The 19,506-nt window shown below is 33.6% G+C and overlaps 1 protein-coding gene across 1 annotated transcript in view; it reads right to left on the bottom strand.

Annotated features, from left to right (window-relative positions):
* The window catches only part of ABCD2 (ATP binding cassette subfamily D member 2), a 55,858-nt gene that overhangs the window by 27,623 nt on the left and 8,729 nt on the right, over positions 1–19,506 (bottom strand). The window contains exons 3-6 of the mRNA XM_024575683.4: positions 16,359–16,474; positions 13,201–13,369; positions 12,404–12,498; positions 8,484–8,629 (exon numbers count right to left, since the gene is read on the bottom strand). Coding sequence (XP_024431451.1) covers positions 8,484–8,629; positions 12,404–12,498; positions 13,201–13,369; positions 16,359–16,474 — 526 coding nt within the window. The remainder of the gene's footprint in view (positions 1–8,483; positions 8,630–12,403; positions 12,499–13,200; positions 13,370–16,358; positions 16,475–19,506) is intronic.

Here is a 19,506-nt window from a genome sequence, read left to right as displayed (position 1 = left end):
AGAGCATTGTCCCAATATGCAAACGTGGTGGGTTCAATCCCTGGTCAGGGCACATACAAGAATCAACCACTGAATTTATAAATAAGTGGAACAATAAATCTCTCTCTCATTCTCTGTCTCTTTTTCCCTCTCCCTCCACCCTGCCTTTTATCAATCAATAAAAATAAAATAAAAAATGGAAAGTAATTCAAAGAAAACTTTAGCAATGCTTAAAGACCTAGGGGATGGACACTATTATTTCTGGTATGTACCAATGACATAATATTAATGGAGATATACCTAATAAATATTTGCTTTTCTCAGCTTAGTGTATTAGAGGGAAGGTGGGCAGGATAGCCCTGCTTAGAAATGTCCAAAAACCAAAAATTAATAACTTGTGCTTACTTGAATCTGTGGCATTTCTGATCTATTCGGACATTGGAGAAACATCCAATTCGTGACAACTATTAAAATCCTAGCTTTCAAAACCCAGGTCAAATGACATACTGTTCTTTCATACTTGTCCTCACTTTGAACATCTGTAACATTTATTGCCTTTTTTGATGCACTTACTGTCTTTTAGTGACGTTACTCGCATGTTTTTGTTTAAAACCAAATTCAACAGGAGCACCATACCCTGAGTACCTGTGTCTTGCTCACTGTCTATCCTCTGTAGTAGCTTCTCTCAGGGTTTCAGTAAATACTGGTTAAAATAACACTGAATAAAAGAGTAGCGTACTGACAAAGAATAAAATTCAATAATCTTTCCCAAGATATGAAGTATAATATCCTACTCATTCCATTCCTCCTCGTTCTTCCCTTTTTTTCTTTTAAAAAATATTTAGTCAAATTTAATTTGATCCATAACTCAATCCTTTCACTTTCCTAACATTCTTTTTCTTTTCAGACTTCAAGTCAAAGATGAATGCAATTTGTACAAGTTTCCTTTTCATATAAAATTGTGGGAAATCTGAATGTATTTCAGATTTGTTGATCTGAGTGCATGCATTCGAGTAGTAAGGTCATGGTAAAAATTTTGTTCCCAAGATACTTGTTCCAAGGTAGTGAGAGCAGGCCTTTGGGAACATAATTATATGGTGGGTCGGTGCTCAACTGCAGACTGTTGCTGAGGAGAGATATGCAATGTACACAAATGATCCTCTGGAGGATTTTTTTAAAAGTAGTATAAAGGAACCCAAGATTTTGCTACCTTTTGTTGAGTAAACACCTTTTATCTTCTGTCTTTCTTCCCTCTTTCCCTTCCACTCTCCCTCTATCACTTCCACCTCCCCTTTCTCCCTCCTTTTCTTTCTCTCCTTTGCTTTCTGTTCCCCCAACCTCTACCAAAAGTTTCACTTTTCATTTGGTTAGTGTCAGAACATAATAATATTTTGTTAGAAGGTGAACTAAACAACTCATTAACGGATTGGGCTTTTGAGGTTTTAATGGCTGAGGACAACAGAGACACACTAGGGAATTACTAAGTGACTAATGGCTCATAAGTTAGTGAATTAGTAGGTTAGAGCAGGAGATCATAAGTCTACCCTTACTTGGGAACATAGAGAGACTGCTCCAAGAGTTGATAAAAGAAATTCAAGATCTGTATCCAAGCGGAAGACTTTTCCTGACTGTCAATAAGTAACAATGAGTTTTAATGATCAGTTTAGAGAGTTCCGTCACATTTCTCAGGAAACTCAAATTCAGTCTCAGCCTGAAATTGCCAAGATATTTTTAAAGTACTATCTGACAAGACTAAGAATTTTACCATAGATTTAGAGGGGCTAAATCTATATTTTAGATGAAATATTTCCTTGCTCAAACTTATGAAATATTCCAGTAATTGTCATATCCAATCATTAATAAAGATGAGATGAGAGAAAAGGCTGTTTTGAAACAAATTTATCTACAATTTGTTATTTGTATTCTTGAATGAAGGCCCAGATTTCTTTTATCTGGGTCTCATTATTAACATTGCTAGAATGATTTCATAATTTCTTAGGAGTTCATGTTTCCCAGCTTTTAAACTGAGCCATACCAGCGTTCTCTAGAGACTTCGTTTAAAAAATAAAGGGGCCTAATATGCTTGATTAGAATATTTTCCCTCAATAATTTACTTCTTTCTTCTATACACTGTATGACAGTATAGAAATGCACTGTAACAAATCTCACTCCTCTTTCCCAATCACACTAACAATTAATGTACATTTAATTGCTGCATATACAGGTCTATTCTCTGCAAGGAAGTTTTTCAATCACAGAAGTAAAAACAGGGAAATTATTACAAAGGTCTGCTTGTGACTTATGAAGTTTATGCTGCAGGTACAGAAGACTCAATTTTTTATTCAATTTACAGGTTTTTCTGCCAACCTAATATTTAAAAGCAATACTGTATTGCTATAAGTTAATTCAATAAAATATCAGATAATATTAATGAATGAGAATATCCTATGAAGAAATGTTTACAATTAGCTACTGAGAAGTATTTTGAAATAGGTTTTAGCAGCTTCCTTTTAAATCATAAAGACTTTTAAGATTATTTTCAAATTTGCTTGAAAAAATCAGCTTTTAGAATGTAAGAAATAAATACTACATTTAGAGACTTAGTTTATCCTTCTTTTGGCTGTGCGAGGAAGCGAAGCATTTCTACCTACGCCTCCATCTTGGCTGGAACTCCTTAGTTTATATATACATTTAAATTCTATGCTTTTCTTCAACATAAAGATTTTAAACCCAAATATACATTGTCATGTTTCTAAAGCTGTATAATCAAGATAAAATTGCTTTTAATAGTAATTATTAAGAAACATTTTTAGCCTTCAAAAATACTTTTCATTCTCATTTTTCTCCTTAACTAAATTGCAGTTGACCTTTTGCTTGGGCAAAAGCAAATTTCATAACTAAGAAAAAGTTTTGCAGTGATTTATGTCTGTTGCAAAATAACATAGTTAGGTTTCTCTGAGGGCAAAGTTGGATTGATGCACTTTCTTGCCCCCACTGCCACCCTGAGCTTTAACCTAAGTACACATAACATAATGCATCTTCACCATTTTTAAGTGTACAGTTCAGTGGTATCGTTCCAGTTTTGTAAGATAAAACCGACATACAACACTGTGTGAGTTTAAGGCATACAATGTGTTGATTTGAAACACATATAACAAAGTGACCTGACACCTCTAGTACCTCACATGATTACCATTTTTTCGTGGCAAGAACCTTGAAGTTATAATCTCTTAATAACTCATAAATATATAGTATGTTGTCAACAATAATCACAATGCTGCACATTACATTCCCAGAACTTACCCACCTTCTAACTGGGAGTTGGTACGCTTGACCCACCTCTCCCCTTCTGCCAGCTCTCCAGACCCTCGTAATCACCGTTTTATTCTCTGTTTCTGTAAGTTTAGCTTTTTAGACACCACATACAAGTGATATCACACAGTATTTGTCCTTGTCTGACTTATGTCACCTACCACAATGCCCTCAGGTTATAATCACACTGTCACAAATGGCAGGGTTTCCTTCTTTCCTGTGGCTGAAGAATATTCCCGTGCACACCACTTCTTCTCTTTCCATTTACCTGTTGATGGGCACTGAGGTTTTTCCCTTCTCTTGGCTGCTGTGAATAATGTTGCAATCAACGTGGGAGTACAGATCTCTCTTGAAGATTCTGCTTTCATTTTCTCTGGATAAACATCCAGAAGTTAGATTGCTACGTCTTATGGTAATTCTATTTTCAAGTTTTGGAGGAACCTCCATACTGTTTTCTGTAGTGCTACACTAATTTACATTCCCATCAAAAGTACACAAGGGTTTCCCTTTTTCCACATCCTTGCCAACATTTGATATCCCTTGTCTTTGTTGCTGACAGTCATTCTAATAGGTGTGAAATGACAGGTCATTGCAGTTTTGGTTTGCGTTTTGCTGATGGTTAGTGATTGTCAAGCACATTTTCATGTACCTGTTGGCCATTTGTGTATCTTCTTTGGAAAAAAAATGTCCCTTAGTTCCTTGGCCCATTTTTATATTTTAATTTAATTTATTTTTGCAGTAGAAAATAGTTATACTTTAATTAAAGATGCAAAAAGCACATTTAAGTAGGCATTTGTGTACTTATCCTTTGCAAATCTGAAAGCAAGACTGTAAGTCTGAACATTAAGATGACATATCTGCAGGAAAAAATAATCAAACTCACGTTTTTACATTTTTTATTATTACATTTATTGGGGTGACATTGGCTAATGAGATTATATACTGGTTAATGAGGTTTCCAGTGTACATTTCCGTGATACATAATCTGTATATTGCATTGTGTTCCCATCATCCAAAGTCAAATCATCTTCCCTTACCATGTATTTGGGCCCCTTTACCCTTTACTACCCCTTCCATCTCCCTTTCCTTCGGTAACCACCATAATATGGTCTGTGTCTATGAGTTTTTGTTTGTTTGTTTGTTTTTCTTATTTGTTTATTTGTTGCTTTCAATTTTATAATCCCACATATGAGTGAAATTATATGGTTCTTAACTTTTTCTGTCTGACTATTTTGCTTAGCATAATATTCTCAAGGTCCATCATTTATTTGCAAAGATACAGGCACCCCTATGTTCATTTCAGCATTATTGCTGGTGGCCAAGACACGGAAACAATGGAAGGGTCCTTTGATAGATGACTGGATAAAGAAGCTGTGGTACATATATACAATGAAATACTGCTCAGCCATAAGAAAAGATGAAATACTGCCCATTTTGAAATTGAACTGTTTTATTTTTTTGCTATTGAGTTAAATGGCCTTTTATATTTTTGTATATTAAACCCCTATCAGACTAAGATCTGCAAATATTTTCTTCCATTCTGTGGGTTGCTGTTTCATTTTTTTGATTGCCTCTTTAGCTGTGCGGAAGCTTTTCAGTTTGACATAACCCCACTTACTGATTTTTGCTTCTGTTGCTTGTTCTTTTGGTGTCATATCCAAGAAATCATTGCCAAGACCAATGTCAAGGGCTTATTTCCCATGTTTTCATCTAAGAGTTTATGGTTTCAGTTCTCACATTCATATCTTGAATCAATTTTGAGTTCATTTTTGTTAATGGCATAAGATAGGGGTCCAATTTCATTTTTTCTGTATGTTCTTGTCCAGTTTTCCCAACATTGTGTATTGAAGAGACTATCTTTTCTTCACTGAGCAGTCTTGGCTCCCTTTTCAAATATTAATTAAGAGTGTTTATTTCTGGGCCTTTGATTCTGTTCCATTAGTCTATGTTTATTTTTATTCCAATATCATATTGTTTTGATAACTATAGCTTTGTAGTATAAGTTTGAAATCAGGACATGTGACACCTCCAGCTTTGTTCTTCTTTCTCAGGATTGCTTTCACTACTCCGTGTGATTTGTAGTTTCACACAAATTTTAGTATTGTTTTTTATATTTCTGTCAACAATGACATTGGAATTGCACTGATTCTATAGATGGCTTTGGGAAGTATGAACATTTTAACAATATCCTTCCAGTCCATGAACAGAGGATATCTTTTCATTTGTTGGTTTCTTTCATTGAAGTCTTACGGTTTCAGTATATGGACCGTTCACCTCCTTAATTAAATTTATTACTAAGAATTTTATTGTCCTGCATCCTAATGTAAATGAGATTATTTTCTTTCTTTTTCAGATAGTTTGTTAGTGTATAGAAACACAATTGATTTCTGCATGTTGATTTCATATCCTACAACTTACTAAATTTGTTAATTTGTTCTAAATATTATTGATGGAGTCTTTAAAAAATTTACATGTAAGATCATATCATCTGCAAACAAAGACAATTTTACTTCTTTCCTTTTGACTTAGATGCCTTTTATTTATCTTGCCTTATTGCTCCAGTGAGGACTTCCAGTGCTATGTTGAATAAGAGTATGAGAGTGGGCACCCTTATCTTGTCCTTATCTTAAGAGGAAAAGCTTTCAACCTTTCACTGTTGAGTATTATATTAGCTGTGGGTTTGTTCCAAGTGACTTTTATTATGTCCAGGTATGCTCCCTCTATACCCACTTTGTTGAGAGTTTTTATCATGAAAGTATGTTGTATTTTATCAAATGCTTTTTCTTCATCTATTGAGATGATCATATAATTTTAACCTTTCATTCTATTACTGTGATTCATCGCATTTATTGATTTGCATGTGTTAAACCATCCTAGGATCCCAGGGATAAATCCCACTTGATCATGGTATGATTCTTTTAATGAGATATTTATTACATTTGGTTTCCCAATATTTTGTTGGGAATTTTTGCATCTATATGCATAGAATATTGGTCTGTAATTTTCTTATCTGGTTTTGGTATCATGGTAATGCTGGCCTTATAAAATGAATCTAGGAATGCCCCTCCTTTTCTATTTTTTGGAAGAGCTTGAGAAGATGGTCATTAATTCTTTAAATGTTTGTCAGAATTCACCAATGAAACCAACTAGCCTGGGCTTTTCTTTTTTTGGAAGTTTTTGATTACTGATTCAATCTTCTTGTTATTGATCTGTTCAAATTTTCCATCTCTTCATGACTCTCTTGGTAAGCTGCATAATTCTAGGTATGTGTCCAGTTCTTCTAGGTTATCTAATTTGTTGGCATATAAATGTTCATAGCAGTTTCTCCTGATAGTAGGTATTTCTGTGGTATAAGTTGTAATGTTTCCTCTTTCATTTCTGATTTTATTTTAATCTTTTTTCTTTTGCTCTTTGTTACTCTAGCTAAATGTTCAATATTGTTTCTTTGCAAACAACCACTCTTAATTTTGTTAATATTTTCTATATTTTCTGGATTCTATTTCATCTATTTCTAATCTAACAGTTGTTATTTCCTTCCTCCTGCTAACTTTGGACTTCATTTGTTCTTGTTTTTCTAGTTCCTTGAGGTGTAAAGTTAGATTAGAGATGCCACTTTTTTCCCCCCTTAATGTAGGTATTTATTGCTTTATATGGCCCTCTTAGAACTGCTATTGCAGCCTCCCATGGTTTGGGTATGTTGTGTCTGCATTTTCATTTGTTTCAAGATATTTTTTACTTTTCTCTTGATTTCTTCTTTCACCTATTAGTTGCTCAGGGGTATGTTGTTAAATTGCCCCACTTTTGTCCTGTTATGATTTGTAGTTTCATACTGTGATGAGAAAAATACTTGGTATCATTTCACTCTTTAATTTGCAAAGACTTGTTTTGTGTCCTATCATATGATCCTCCTAAAAAATATTTCATGCGTACTTGTGAAAAATGTGTCTTCTGCTGGATGAAATGTCTGTTGGTCCATTCTGTCTAAAGTGTGGTTCAAGTCCAATGTTTCCGTGTAGATTTTCTGTTGGGATGATGTATCCACTGTTAAAAGTGGGTTATTGAAGACCCTAACTATTATTGTATTCTTGTCTATCTTTCTTCAGATCTGTTAGTATTTGGTTCATATATTTAGATGTTTTAATATTGGTTCTGTATATATTACAATTGCTATGTATTCTTGATGAATTGACCTCATTATCATTACATAATGACTTTCTCTGTCTCTTGTTATAATTTTTGGCTTAAAGTCTATTTTTAATGATATAAATATAGCTGTTCCTGCTTTGTTTTGATTCCCATTAGCATAGAATATCCTTTTGCATCCCTTTACTTTCATTCTATGTGTGTCCTTAAAACTGAAGTGAGCTTCTTACAGGCAGCATCTAATGGGTTCTTGTTCTTTTAAAAAAATCCATCCAGACACGCTACACCTTTTGTTTGAAGAATTCAGCTCACTTACACTTACAGAAATTACTGCAGTGAAGGAATTACTAATGCCATCTCATTATGTATTTTGGTTGTTTTGTTCCTTTCTTCTTCTTTGCAGCCTTGTTTTGTGAACTGGTGATTTTCTATAGTGGTGTGCTCTGATTCCCTTCTCTTGATCTATTGTGAATCTACTATATGCTTTTGATTACTGGTTCCCATGAGGCTTACATAGAACATAACAATCTGTTTTATAATAATAACAACTTAACTTTGACTGCATATAAACACTTTTACCTTTTGACTCATTCTCTTTTGTTTTTTTTTTAGATTTTATTTATTTATTTTTAGAGAGAGGGGGAGGGAGGGAGAAAGAGAGGGAAAGAAACATCAGTGTGGTTGCCTCTCACTTGGCCCCCACTGGCAACCTGGCCTGTAACCCAGGCATGTGTCATGACTGGGAATTGAACCTGCGACCCTCTGGTTCACAGCCCACGCTCAATCCACTGAGCTATACCAGGCAGGCCCTTTTATGTTTTAATGTGGCAATTTATTTCTTTTTATATTACTATATTTAACAAATTATATTAGCTATAGTTATTTTAAATACTCTTGTTCTTTAACCTTTAATACTAATAGATAATTTCCTTTAATAGCTTCTCTCAATGAAAACATGCTTAAAGACCACAAACTGAAAAGCCTAAGGAATCAAGATAATTAAAGAGCAAATGGAAATTATTTCTTGTGATATAAACAATTTCACCTACCTTTGTGGAATGTAGAACATGTGTTGGGGAGGCGGTTTATAGAGGACACCTTCATACACGGGCCAGAGCCCACTTAGAATCCTGAAGAGAGAACTTTTCCCACAACCATTGGGACCAGTTATCAAAAGATGCATTCCTTCTTGTACCTAAAGTAAGAAATAAAATTACAAACTGCAATACTTTTAAATCATTTCATTTGGCAGTATTTAAAAGTGATTTATTTTTTTCAAAACCTTTCAAACACATGATAACCTAGGATGGGCAGGCTATCAAGAAAAATAAATCAGGATTAACAGCATCAAATTGGGCTTTGACAATTAGCTGCTCTGAAGCTAAAAGTATCAGAAATACATTCAATCTTAAAGAAAATTAAAGTGCTTAAAATGAGCACTGGGCTTTCCAAAATTTTACTTGAGGTCTTATAGTCAGATTCTATGCACCTATGTAGAAACACAACCATGTGGAAATAGGAAACCGTTAAAATTTAAATAAAAATATATTATATTTCATTTTATTTACATTAGTATTTGATTAATTTCATACTGAATTAAAATACAACTTTGTTATTATTTGTCAGATGGAATTATTACCTATAAAGCACAGTTCATCTAAAAGCCAGCTAGGTTAATTTTGTATTTTAGCAGTCTGAAATATTACAGAAATCATATAAGCCCATAATCAGGGAAATAAATTTATTCCAGTTCTGCTTTATTCACAAATAAAATATGTTTACTAAACCAAGAAAGAGAAAACCAAGAGGATTGTCATTTAGTCTTATGCCTAGGATGTATTAAAACAAATATACAGGGTCTGGCAGAGGTAACGCCTGCTTCAGTGTGGTGGGTAGGGTAAAAATATGGGTGTAATAACTTATAGATTTAATTTGAACATTTCACCGAAAATGTCATATGGTATGCTTGAATGTGGTAGTTATGTTAGAGAATTACATGCTTATGATTGTGTAATAAAAAAGGGGTGTTATCTGTGTTGGACCCTGTGTATATTTGTATGTACATATACATATATAGTTATAATAATAAAATAAAAGATATTTGTGCATTACCAGTTGGATTCTCACCTATAGAATCTTTCATCTTATTTACCATTTAAATTTAAACAGTTAAATATCATGAGTTGCCATTCTAGTATGATTGGAAGTTGTCTTACTGTGGTATTTAAAGAGAAATTGTGAAGAACAAGGAAAAGAAACACCATTAAAAATCTGACCTACTTCTAAGAACAAATGATATTTTATAATCAGTTATTAAAAAGAAAGATAGTATGAAAGAAAGAAATTACAGTATATCCGTAGATATATCTTTGTGTAGTATGGATACAAATATCTAAGTATCAGTGATGTGGAATACATCATACTGCAAACTCAGAAATGAAAGAGCATTATGTTACTTGCATTATGTCAGTGTAAGGTGCCAACCAGTTCCATGTCTGTCCTTGACTCATGTGCTTGTATAACATAAGCTGAAATCTTTTTGTTGAAAGAAGGTAGTGGGAAGAGGGAGGAAGGAGAATGGGAAGGGGAAAAAAGGGATGAGACGGAGGTTAGATAGAGGAACTAGGAATGCATATGACAAGTATACGCAAAGCACAAATGGTTCGGATTCATATCCTGTCTAAATAATTAGGCTTTCCTTACAAACACTGACTGAACATCTGCCATGTGCCAGAAATGCTTCTAGGCACAGTGGATACAGAGTTGGTCAAGACAAAGTCCTTGTTCTCAAGGAGCTTACATTCCAATTGGAAAGATGACAATAAACACGTGAAAAAAAATGTAAGTAGCAATAAATGCTATTATGACAGCAAAAGAGGAAAATTTTTAGGGAAAGACAATGGCATTGTGAGGTTGGTGGGGGGCTTCTTTTGATTGGGTGGTCAGAAAAATACTCTTTTAGGAGGTAACATTTGGCTGAGCCTGGGTGACAAGAAGCAACTTGCCAGATGGGGAGGGGGGTGGAGAGTGCTCTAGGCAGCAAAGCCAGCCAGCACAGCAACAGGAAGCAGAAGCAAGCTTTAGTCTATCAAGTCTGATGATAGACATTTTTTTCTGTTTAATTGTAGCCAAACTAAAATCCTATTTTGATAGAGTCAAGTTCAAGGAAAGTCCTAGGAAGAGCCCAGAAAGAATTAATTTGTGATTTGCTGTGCTCTTTGACCAGAGAGAGAATTTAGGAAGTTCAATTTTGTAGAAGCATAAATACTTTCCAAACAATTTTTTTAAGGTATGTACCATGGCAAAAGGCACATTCCAAAATATTTTAACAGGGTCATTCTCTGTTAGGAACTCCCAGAAATTTAACACATTTTGAGTCATAATAGACTTGTCTACATTCTTATTTTTAGTATGTTTTCTGATATTTAGTAAGCAGTGAGTGTGAAGTAAAAAGAATTTCCACATTCATTGAATTTTCTTCTCCAAATGTTTTTTTTCTTAATTCTAAAAGGCCAAAAAAAAGGATGAGAATCTTTTCTTCTAAAAATCAGTTTGTCAATCCATGCAGAGGAGACAGAACTTTCTATTTTATTTTAGGGACCTGAGACTTTAAACAAAATTCCTGTCTAAGTCAAAAATAAACAATTATTTTAAAAGTGTACCACAGTAACATATATCTTTGTAAAACTTCAAAATGTATAGGACACTTTCATTAGATTATTTAAAAATTATCTTATGGAAAGATAAACTGAACTCTATCTTTACAGAAAGGGTCTGCTATATCCACAATAATGTAGTTAGTAGACGGCAAAATTCAAGACTCTTACTCTTTTTAATAAGTGGAGCAATAAGAATTGATATTATGAAGCCTAACCTGACCCCCCAAAATATAAGTTTTGTATAACTTATACAAAAAGTCATGTTATAAATTGTAAACTATTAATAAATGAACATTTCATGTATGCCTCTCAAATGTTTCATTTCAAACCTATTCAAGATTAGGGTGTACCTTTAGCACCTAATTGGCACTCACGTTCAAGTCCAAATAATTAAAGAATTCTACGGATAAATAAAGCCTCATCAAATTGTAGTTACAATACGATTTCTCTTATATGTATTAGCACAGAATTTTCCTTGTTCAGTATTTCTCATCCTTTTCCAGGGCCCTTACTCATTTGTTAATACATCTCTAATTAAACCTTGACTACAAGGTCCATACTAAAGTCATTAGAAGGTGTATTGCCCTGTTTGTAATTCTCTCATCAAGTCCACACGTGTCTTTGTTTGAACTAAAGCTCATATGCCTTCATGAGAATCACTAATGCTTATCAGCAAACTATGTGTACTTGAATTCCAAAATATATGTTTGAATTTTATAATGCTTTGAACCAGGGCCTCAGCTTTATTCACTGTCTTTACATTTTTGTAATCAAGACATAATATGTTAAATAACAGCTCATTCTCAACAGAGCTAAAAACTAAATTCTAATCCATGAATCTTATTTTTCCCTAATAGATGTGATTCTTTAAAATATAAATTAAATTTAGAGACTGTGTATTAACAGAAGTAAACTTGCTAGTGACCTTTATCATCATATTTTAGTAAACATTTTATAATATAGGCTTGTAGTTTTTGAGTAATTCCTGTAAGGAACAAAATTAAATTTTATTTTCAAATGTTAATTCTGAGAAAATTTCCTATTGCTCCCAAAAGTTACCTAGTGTGGGCTCTCAGTGCACTATAATATCGATATTTAACCTGCAATAAAGCAGCAGAAATCAAATTTCTCTTTTGCTCTGCTTTCTCAGGAAGTAACTGCTTCTGTAACTGAGCCACTGTGCATACCTTTCTTGATTTCCCCTCCTTTCCATATGCTCCTCCAAGTATTTAACTTAAGGCATATGAATTCTGAGTTGTTTTGTGTTAGTGTGATGGCAACAATCAGAGGGTTCTTGAATATCATCTTACTTTGAAGTTCAGCCTGGAAGCCACCACTTCTCCCGTTGGCGTAATTATGGGAACATTTTCACAAATAATTCCACGATCCACATCAATAACTTTTCCTGTAAGTTAAGGATCAGTTTAAGTTACAAAAACTATCATAGGCCATTGCAAAATAAATAAAGTATAATGTAGCATAATAGATAAATTTATTATAAAGATAATTTACAGTAACAAATCATAGAAATACATGTAAATATATATTTATATTTAAAGCAAATTTTAATGTGATTGGAACATTTTGACACATCTATTTGGGAAATCTCTTTCAGAAACATTATTTTGCAATAATCTTATGTCCAAATCACGAGAGCAAAGCCAAACTCTATCTGAGCCATACTCTTTATTTCTCTAAATTAACCTTTCCTACTGAATAAACACAATGCTGTGAAAAAGGAAGACACAGAATAATACGATTTTTAAAAATACAATATGCAAACTTAACTTTTAAAACACAGAATGAGGAAGAACAATATGACATTAGCTCTAGTTCTGTTATTTTAATCTTAAAAGCAAACAATTCATTCTGCCATATGAGCAGTTGCCAAAAATAATTCTAGAAATTTTGTCCTAAATAAAAAAAAGCATAATATTTTTATGGTAATGTTAGTTACCACTCCTCAAATTCCAACACTAAATTTAGGAATAGCTGTCTACTAAATGTTGGTCCCTTTTAACATTAAAAGCTACCAACTAAGGAGCTTTGGTTCTGTTGATAAATACTTAAATATACAAAACAATATAAAAACATTTGAGTTTAAAACCTTTGATTTCCAATGTGTCACTGAGGGGTAATTCTATGGTAGCTCCGTTCTTGTCCTGATTTTCAGATTCTTGTATGATAGCAGTTCTCTTATAAATGCCTCTTTTTACTTCATCAAAGACCCAAAACATGTTGTATACTCGAGCAGTGTAGCCTGCTAATTCAGTGACCTAAAGCCAACATAAAGAAATAAAATAGAGTTAATATACCCAAGACAGACGTTTAAATAAATGTGCCATCATATAAGCCTCTTGATTTAACGTCATAGGTACTACTTTATTATTCCTGAGAAACAGATAATACATGTGGCAACTAAAACAAGTAACAGTAAAAAGCTTGCCAAGAGAGCAACATAACAAGTGTCCACGTGAGTTTGATTGTAATTATAAAATACATTAAAAATTATTTATTCAAGTCAAGGTTGAAAAATTAAACATAAAGACTTCAGAATATGTGTATTAGTGAGACTTAAAAACCTTTCAGTCAAATTTCTGATTTAACCCCTATTTACATGAGAAATTTCATTTCCAGAGAATTAGAAGTTTTTTGAATAGCTTAAGTTAATTCAATGAAATAATAATTCTTTATTTTGGTATCTTTTTAAAATGGAAAATATTTTTTATTATAAAATTAATTTTATGAGTCAAATTAATTATCAAAATTCCTAAGCTTGGCAAGAGAAAATACCTCTTCTAGAGGAAACCAATATTGGGGGTGAGCTCAGTGAAAACCTCAAATAATTTTCAGTCCAAATCCTACAATTCAGCTTCTTTTCAAGCTAAGCATAATATATATGCCCAAAGAAGAGCATTAAGTATGACTTTTTTCTAGGAGAGATTATAAAACGAGATGAGATAAATCTCCACTTTAGTTCAGTGGTATCTTGCTTCTATTCTGCCAATTGTCCATTTAGACTGAATCCCAGCTGTTTTCCTATTAAAAGAACACCTTGTTAACAAGGTGCTGTCAAATGTGACTCATCTCCTGTCAAGACCATCTTTCTCAGTGAAAAGGGAAGCACAAAAATCACTCCCGTGTAGAGATGTTGACTAGAAAGTCAGTAAGCAGGGCATGTCACTAACGAATGTTTCTTAAACAACAATTTGTGAAATAGTACAACAATGCTGACATTTAGATAAGTTTTTGTGTGTGCGAAACTTAAGCAGTAAATGAGTAGGTGTTATTGTTAAAAAGCCCCTACCACATGTCTTTGTGGTGTAATTAGAGTAGTATTTCATCTCTGTATGTCAATGTTATAACTATTTAAAGAATAATTTCTTAAATGTTATCTAGAAGAATCTCTTGAGTTCCAAGTAAAGAAAAACAGAGCAAAGGATTAACAAAATACAGATTTTTTAAAACCCTGGATAAATATATTTCTATAGAAAAAAATCCAAAAGCAAATGTAGAGATCGATTAAAGAAAGGCAGGAGGCAATGGATTAGTAGACCAAGCTTCAAGGCGGAATGGGCGAAGAGAGTCTGAAAAATACTGAGAATGTGTCTATGAATGAATTACTTTGGGATGTAAGACAGGAGATTTGCCTTGGGACTCTAAAAAGGAAACTCGTTCCTGGAGCTAGCAAAGAATGCATGTTGCTTTCGTGTGCTGTCACAGAAGTAGCAAGACTGTTTGGCAGTGAACATTCTATGATTCAAAGCACGTGCAGGCAAAATACAGCAATGCAATTCCTTACGGTGTGGAAGACGACCTAGGAAAACCAACTGATGCTCTTTCTGTGGCTTACATAGCAAAGCATTCTAATGTGATGTGGGTAACATTTTTATTTGTCATTTAATGTTAATGACATGTACTACATTATATCCAAAAAATCCCCCAGACTGTGTCTTCAGATTTGCAAACTTAGTATTTGAAAAAAAAAATTAAATTGAGTTGTTTTGGTATGTGGCCTTAAATAACTGTTTTTACTTAAAAAAATCAATTTAATTAATCTGTTGTTGAAAGAAATTGGAAGTTTTGCCAGCAAATCAAAAAATTTATAATTCTTTTATATGGTTTATTCAAGGCTGACTTAATGGGCACCTAAATTTATAGTGTTTATCTGGCAATTTATATTGATACTAAGTCACAAGAGGAATTAATAGTTAGAATAACTGTCCATGGGAGTATTATCAGTAATATTTCAATTGAATAAAGTGATTTTTAATCTTAACCCTGTGATATCTACAGATCTTAATACTATTCTTCAACAAATATTTACTGACCACAAACAGTAGTGCAAGTATTAAAATGGATATTAGGAATTTAGAAATGAGTAAGAGTTCCTGTTTTCCACTCAGGGTATGGTGCAGAACATAGACAATTATACAGTGGAAATGTCCCAGATGTCTTGTGAACACAAAGAAGGAACACCCAGAATCTGCAGGGAAGGCAGGAAGACGGTGGAATCACAAGCTCATTTTATATGTGCTTGTTGAGGCGTACCTGTCATGAAGAATGAGTAAAAGTTTGCAAGGTATATAAGCAATATTATTAACTAACATTTATTGAGTATTTAATATATATTGTTTTAAATATTCTACATGTATCAACTCACAACCATCTGATAAAGTCAATGCTATCATTATTTCCATTTAACAGGTGAGGAAACAGAAACAGAGGTTAAGGAACTTGATCAAGTTTACGTAATTTATAAATACTAAAGCAAGACTTTAAATTTAGGAATTCTGGCTCCAGAATCCACACCTAAGGACTTTTTTAAAATTTAAAAACAAATATGTCATACACAGGCAGAAAAAGAGGAATTACAATTGATAGTTTAAAAACAGACCTAAGCATTAACAAAACACAGATTTAAAAGAAACCTGGATAAATATATTTGTATAGAAAAAATCCAAAATCAAATGTAGAGGTCAATTAAAGGAAGGTAGAAGGCAATGGATCAGTAGACCAAGCTTCAAGGTGGAGTGGGTAAAGAGTGTCTGAAAAAAACTGAGAATCGATAGTGCAAAAATTAAAGGGTATTAACACTTGGGTATACACTTGGAAATTGCTGTCCTTTATCTTGACTATACTCTTCACAATTTTTGATAGAGATAAGAGATGTTTCCAAAATACTAAGTATATCTGATAACTTACATTTTGCTTTATATTCATATATTTTATTTTCATCAAATTGACAACAAGAAATGCTAGTACCTCTTTGTATGAAGACATAATCCTTTCAATGGCATCAGCTCCAGAGGCCAATAAATTTCGAGCAGTGGTAAAAGCTTCTGTCCGTTCACTAACCATAGCTTGTTTTTGGCCATCCTCTAAATATAAAAACAAGTACAAATCTATTTATAGGTTTAGTTACTTTTTTCAAGTAATTGAATGTTTTTTGTATACAGATGAAACTGTAGCTACAACAGCCTTATGTAAATTTTTCAATAGTATTAGCAATCTCCTAGACATTTAATTATTAAAAATGCAGTAATTGTACCATATTTTATTTAAAGCTCCCTTTATTATTCTTCTAGAAAAAGAGTTAGAACAATGAAATGTATAGGTATAAAGACTATTTTCATTTAGTATTCTTTCAACCCTTTCCAAACATAACTGCTGCCCTCATTGTAGCTAGGCAATAAAATACTACTTATTTGGTCAATAAAATTCAATTGACTGTAATATAAACAAATATTTCTGGTTGGTTCCTTTAATAGAAATGCAAATTAACCTGTCTACCTGCTTCAAAAAACCTTCACCTTACAGTACAGCAGCTCCCCAAACATGCAATATTCTCTTTACCCTCTGATATCTGTACATATGTTTTCTTCTTACTTTAATTATACTTACATTCCTTTTCCACCTAGCTCCTTCTTCAAGAGTTAATTCTTTACTACAGGTTTCAGGGGAAACCCCTGTCTAGCTTTTTAAATAGGCTATAAGTTCCTTAAGGGTCAAGACCGTGTTTTATTCTTTATTCCTAGTACTCAGAAGAGTGTCTAGCACATAATACTCCTTAACGTGTATTAAATGAATTCATAGATGAACATTCCAAGTTACTGTCAATGAAAATTATGGTTAAGAGTCAGGAGTTAGACTAGGTTTGAATCTAGGCTCTACTCCTTCTGTCAAGTACTGAGGTAACTAGAGCAAGGTACTTCATGCTTTCTATGCCTATTTTCTCATCTATAATGCAGGAAATAATAGTTAGCTGTTCTTATTTTCTGTAGTTATTATTATTACTGCACATCTACTCAATTTACTCTTATTCTTCAAAATTATTCTCTCCAGGTCACTACTTTAATCTCTCCATCAATTTGATCCTCTATCTGGTCCTTCTATAGATTATCTTAAAAGTTCTAAATTAAATACTGTGAATTATAATTAACAAAAGAAAAAAGCAAACAAAATATAACCAGAGACATTGAAGTTAAGAACAATCTAACAATAGCCAGAGGGGAATGGGGAGGGGACAGTGGGGAGAGGGGTTTTCAGGAACTATTATAAAGGACACATGGACAAAATCAAGGGGAAGGGGGGGTAGGGAGGTGGGTTGGGCTGGAGGGATGGGGAGAAAATGCAGACAACTGTAACTGAATAATAAAAATTTTTAAAAAATTAAAAAATCAATAAATAAATTTTAAAAATAAAAATAAATACTGTGAATTAATGAATTAGAATAACATACCCATACTACTTTAATGTTTATTTCTCTCTGATTTATCTCAATGTGAAGGGTATTTTTTTTCTCCACAACAATTATTTAACTTGTGCCCCAGTATGACTACTAAGAACTTTTACCTTTACTTGCTCATAGATATCTCAGCTGAGTTTGAAAGGGATCTGTGCATACGTAGAATTCACTCAGCAGACATTTGCTGAACATCTAGTTGTGCAAGGAATTAGGTAAGGTGCTATAGGGTATGCACAGGTAAATGTTATTTTCAGACTCCTTCCTGAGGGAGCTTCCAGTTTGGTAAGAGAGCTAAGCCAAGTTCCCAAATAACTAAGCTGGGAAGCCTATCGTGAGTTAATGTGAGGTGTCTGAAGGAGGTAAAGATCATTTCTTGCTGCAAGAGACAGAAAATGCTTCATGGAGGAGGAGACTGTGAGGGAGGCCTTGAAGACCACATACAATTCTAACACATCAGAAGAATAGCATAAGCAATGGCACAGAGAAGGGAAATTTCAAGGAAAGCCAACAGAACGATAAATATCTTGGTGAAAATACAGTGTAGGTTGTTGTCAGGCACTGATTTTGTTTGAGTATCAGAATCACCCTGAGTTCTTTGGCACCTGTTATGGTAATCCAGTATGGTCTCTCCCATTAAATACTACTCTAGTGAACTATCATTATTTCCCATGAACTCAGTTTCCTTGAGGAATGGAAAAAGAAAGGCTGTACGTGCTGGTAGAAGTGAGAAATGAAAGATATGATTGGATAAATATACTGGGAAAAGAATATAGATACTCTCAAACACTTTTAAATGTATGAAAAATTTAGATAAGTCACAAAAAATAATTACCAAAGGATTCTCAGTAAGCTACCAAAATTGCTGTCATCACTTAAAACTCTAAGAACAGTACTGGCTCGTAGAGAATCTGGCTGATGATTGAAAATAATGGTAAGATTTTACAAACTGTGTTACAAGGGGTTTGAATAGTAGCTTTCACTCACAGCCTCTGTTAAGAAGAGAAAACACTAGCATAGGTGGGCTTGTGTTTGATAGGGCCTGGTACCTTCCACGTTGCTTTGGCAGATTAGTGTTTACCAGGCTCTTCATGCTTATAGTAATAAAATCACAAATGGCTCTGGACAGATTTCATTTGACTTCTATTGTACTGGCTGTTCTCTGGCAGATGCTGCGAACACAGGGCCAGTGGAATCATGTCATGTGCACAACAGCCAGCTCTATAACCCTCTGACAGACCAGAGAAGTTCGTGACCTAAAGCACTCATCTATTTTGTGTCATAACACATTTTATTTTCCTACCAAATATTGTAAATGTTTTGTCAAAAGTTCTCCCTAGAGGATTTAATACTGAATACTGTATCTTCTCATTTTACTGATACTGTTCAGCTCTGCGGATAAGTATATACAGGGTCTGGCACAAACAACATCCCTTTTTTATCGCAAAATCTTTTATTACAGAATCATAAGCACATAATTCTGTAACATAACAATATCCCACTCAAGCATGCCATGTGACATTTTAGGTGAAATGTTCAAATTAAAACTATAAATTATTACACCCGTAGTTTTACCCTACCAACCACACGTAAGCAAGAGCTGCTTCTGCCGGACCCTGTATTAAAACATGGTCACATCTTGTTATTTCAGTGAAAAGGCAAGAACGG

This window comes from Desmodus rotundus, chromosome 3, assembly GCF_022682495.2.
Source record: "Desmodus rotundus isolate HL8 chromosome 3, HLdesRot8A.1, whole genome shotgun sequence".
In the NCBI taxonomy this organism is placed as follows: Eukaryota; Metazoa; Chordata; class Mammalia; order Chiroptera; family Phyllostomidae; genus Desmodus; species Desmodus rotundus.
Note: the sequence above shows the minus strand (reverse complement) of the source record. Positions and strands in the feature narration are given on the sequence as shown.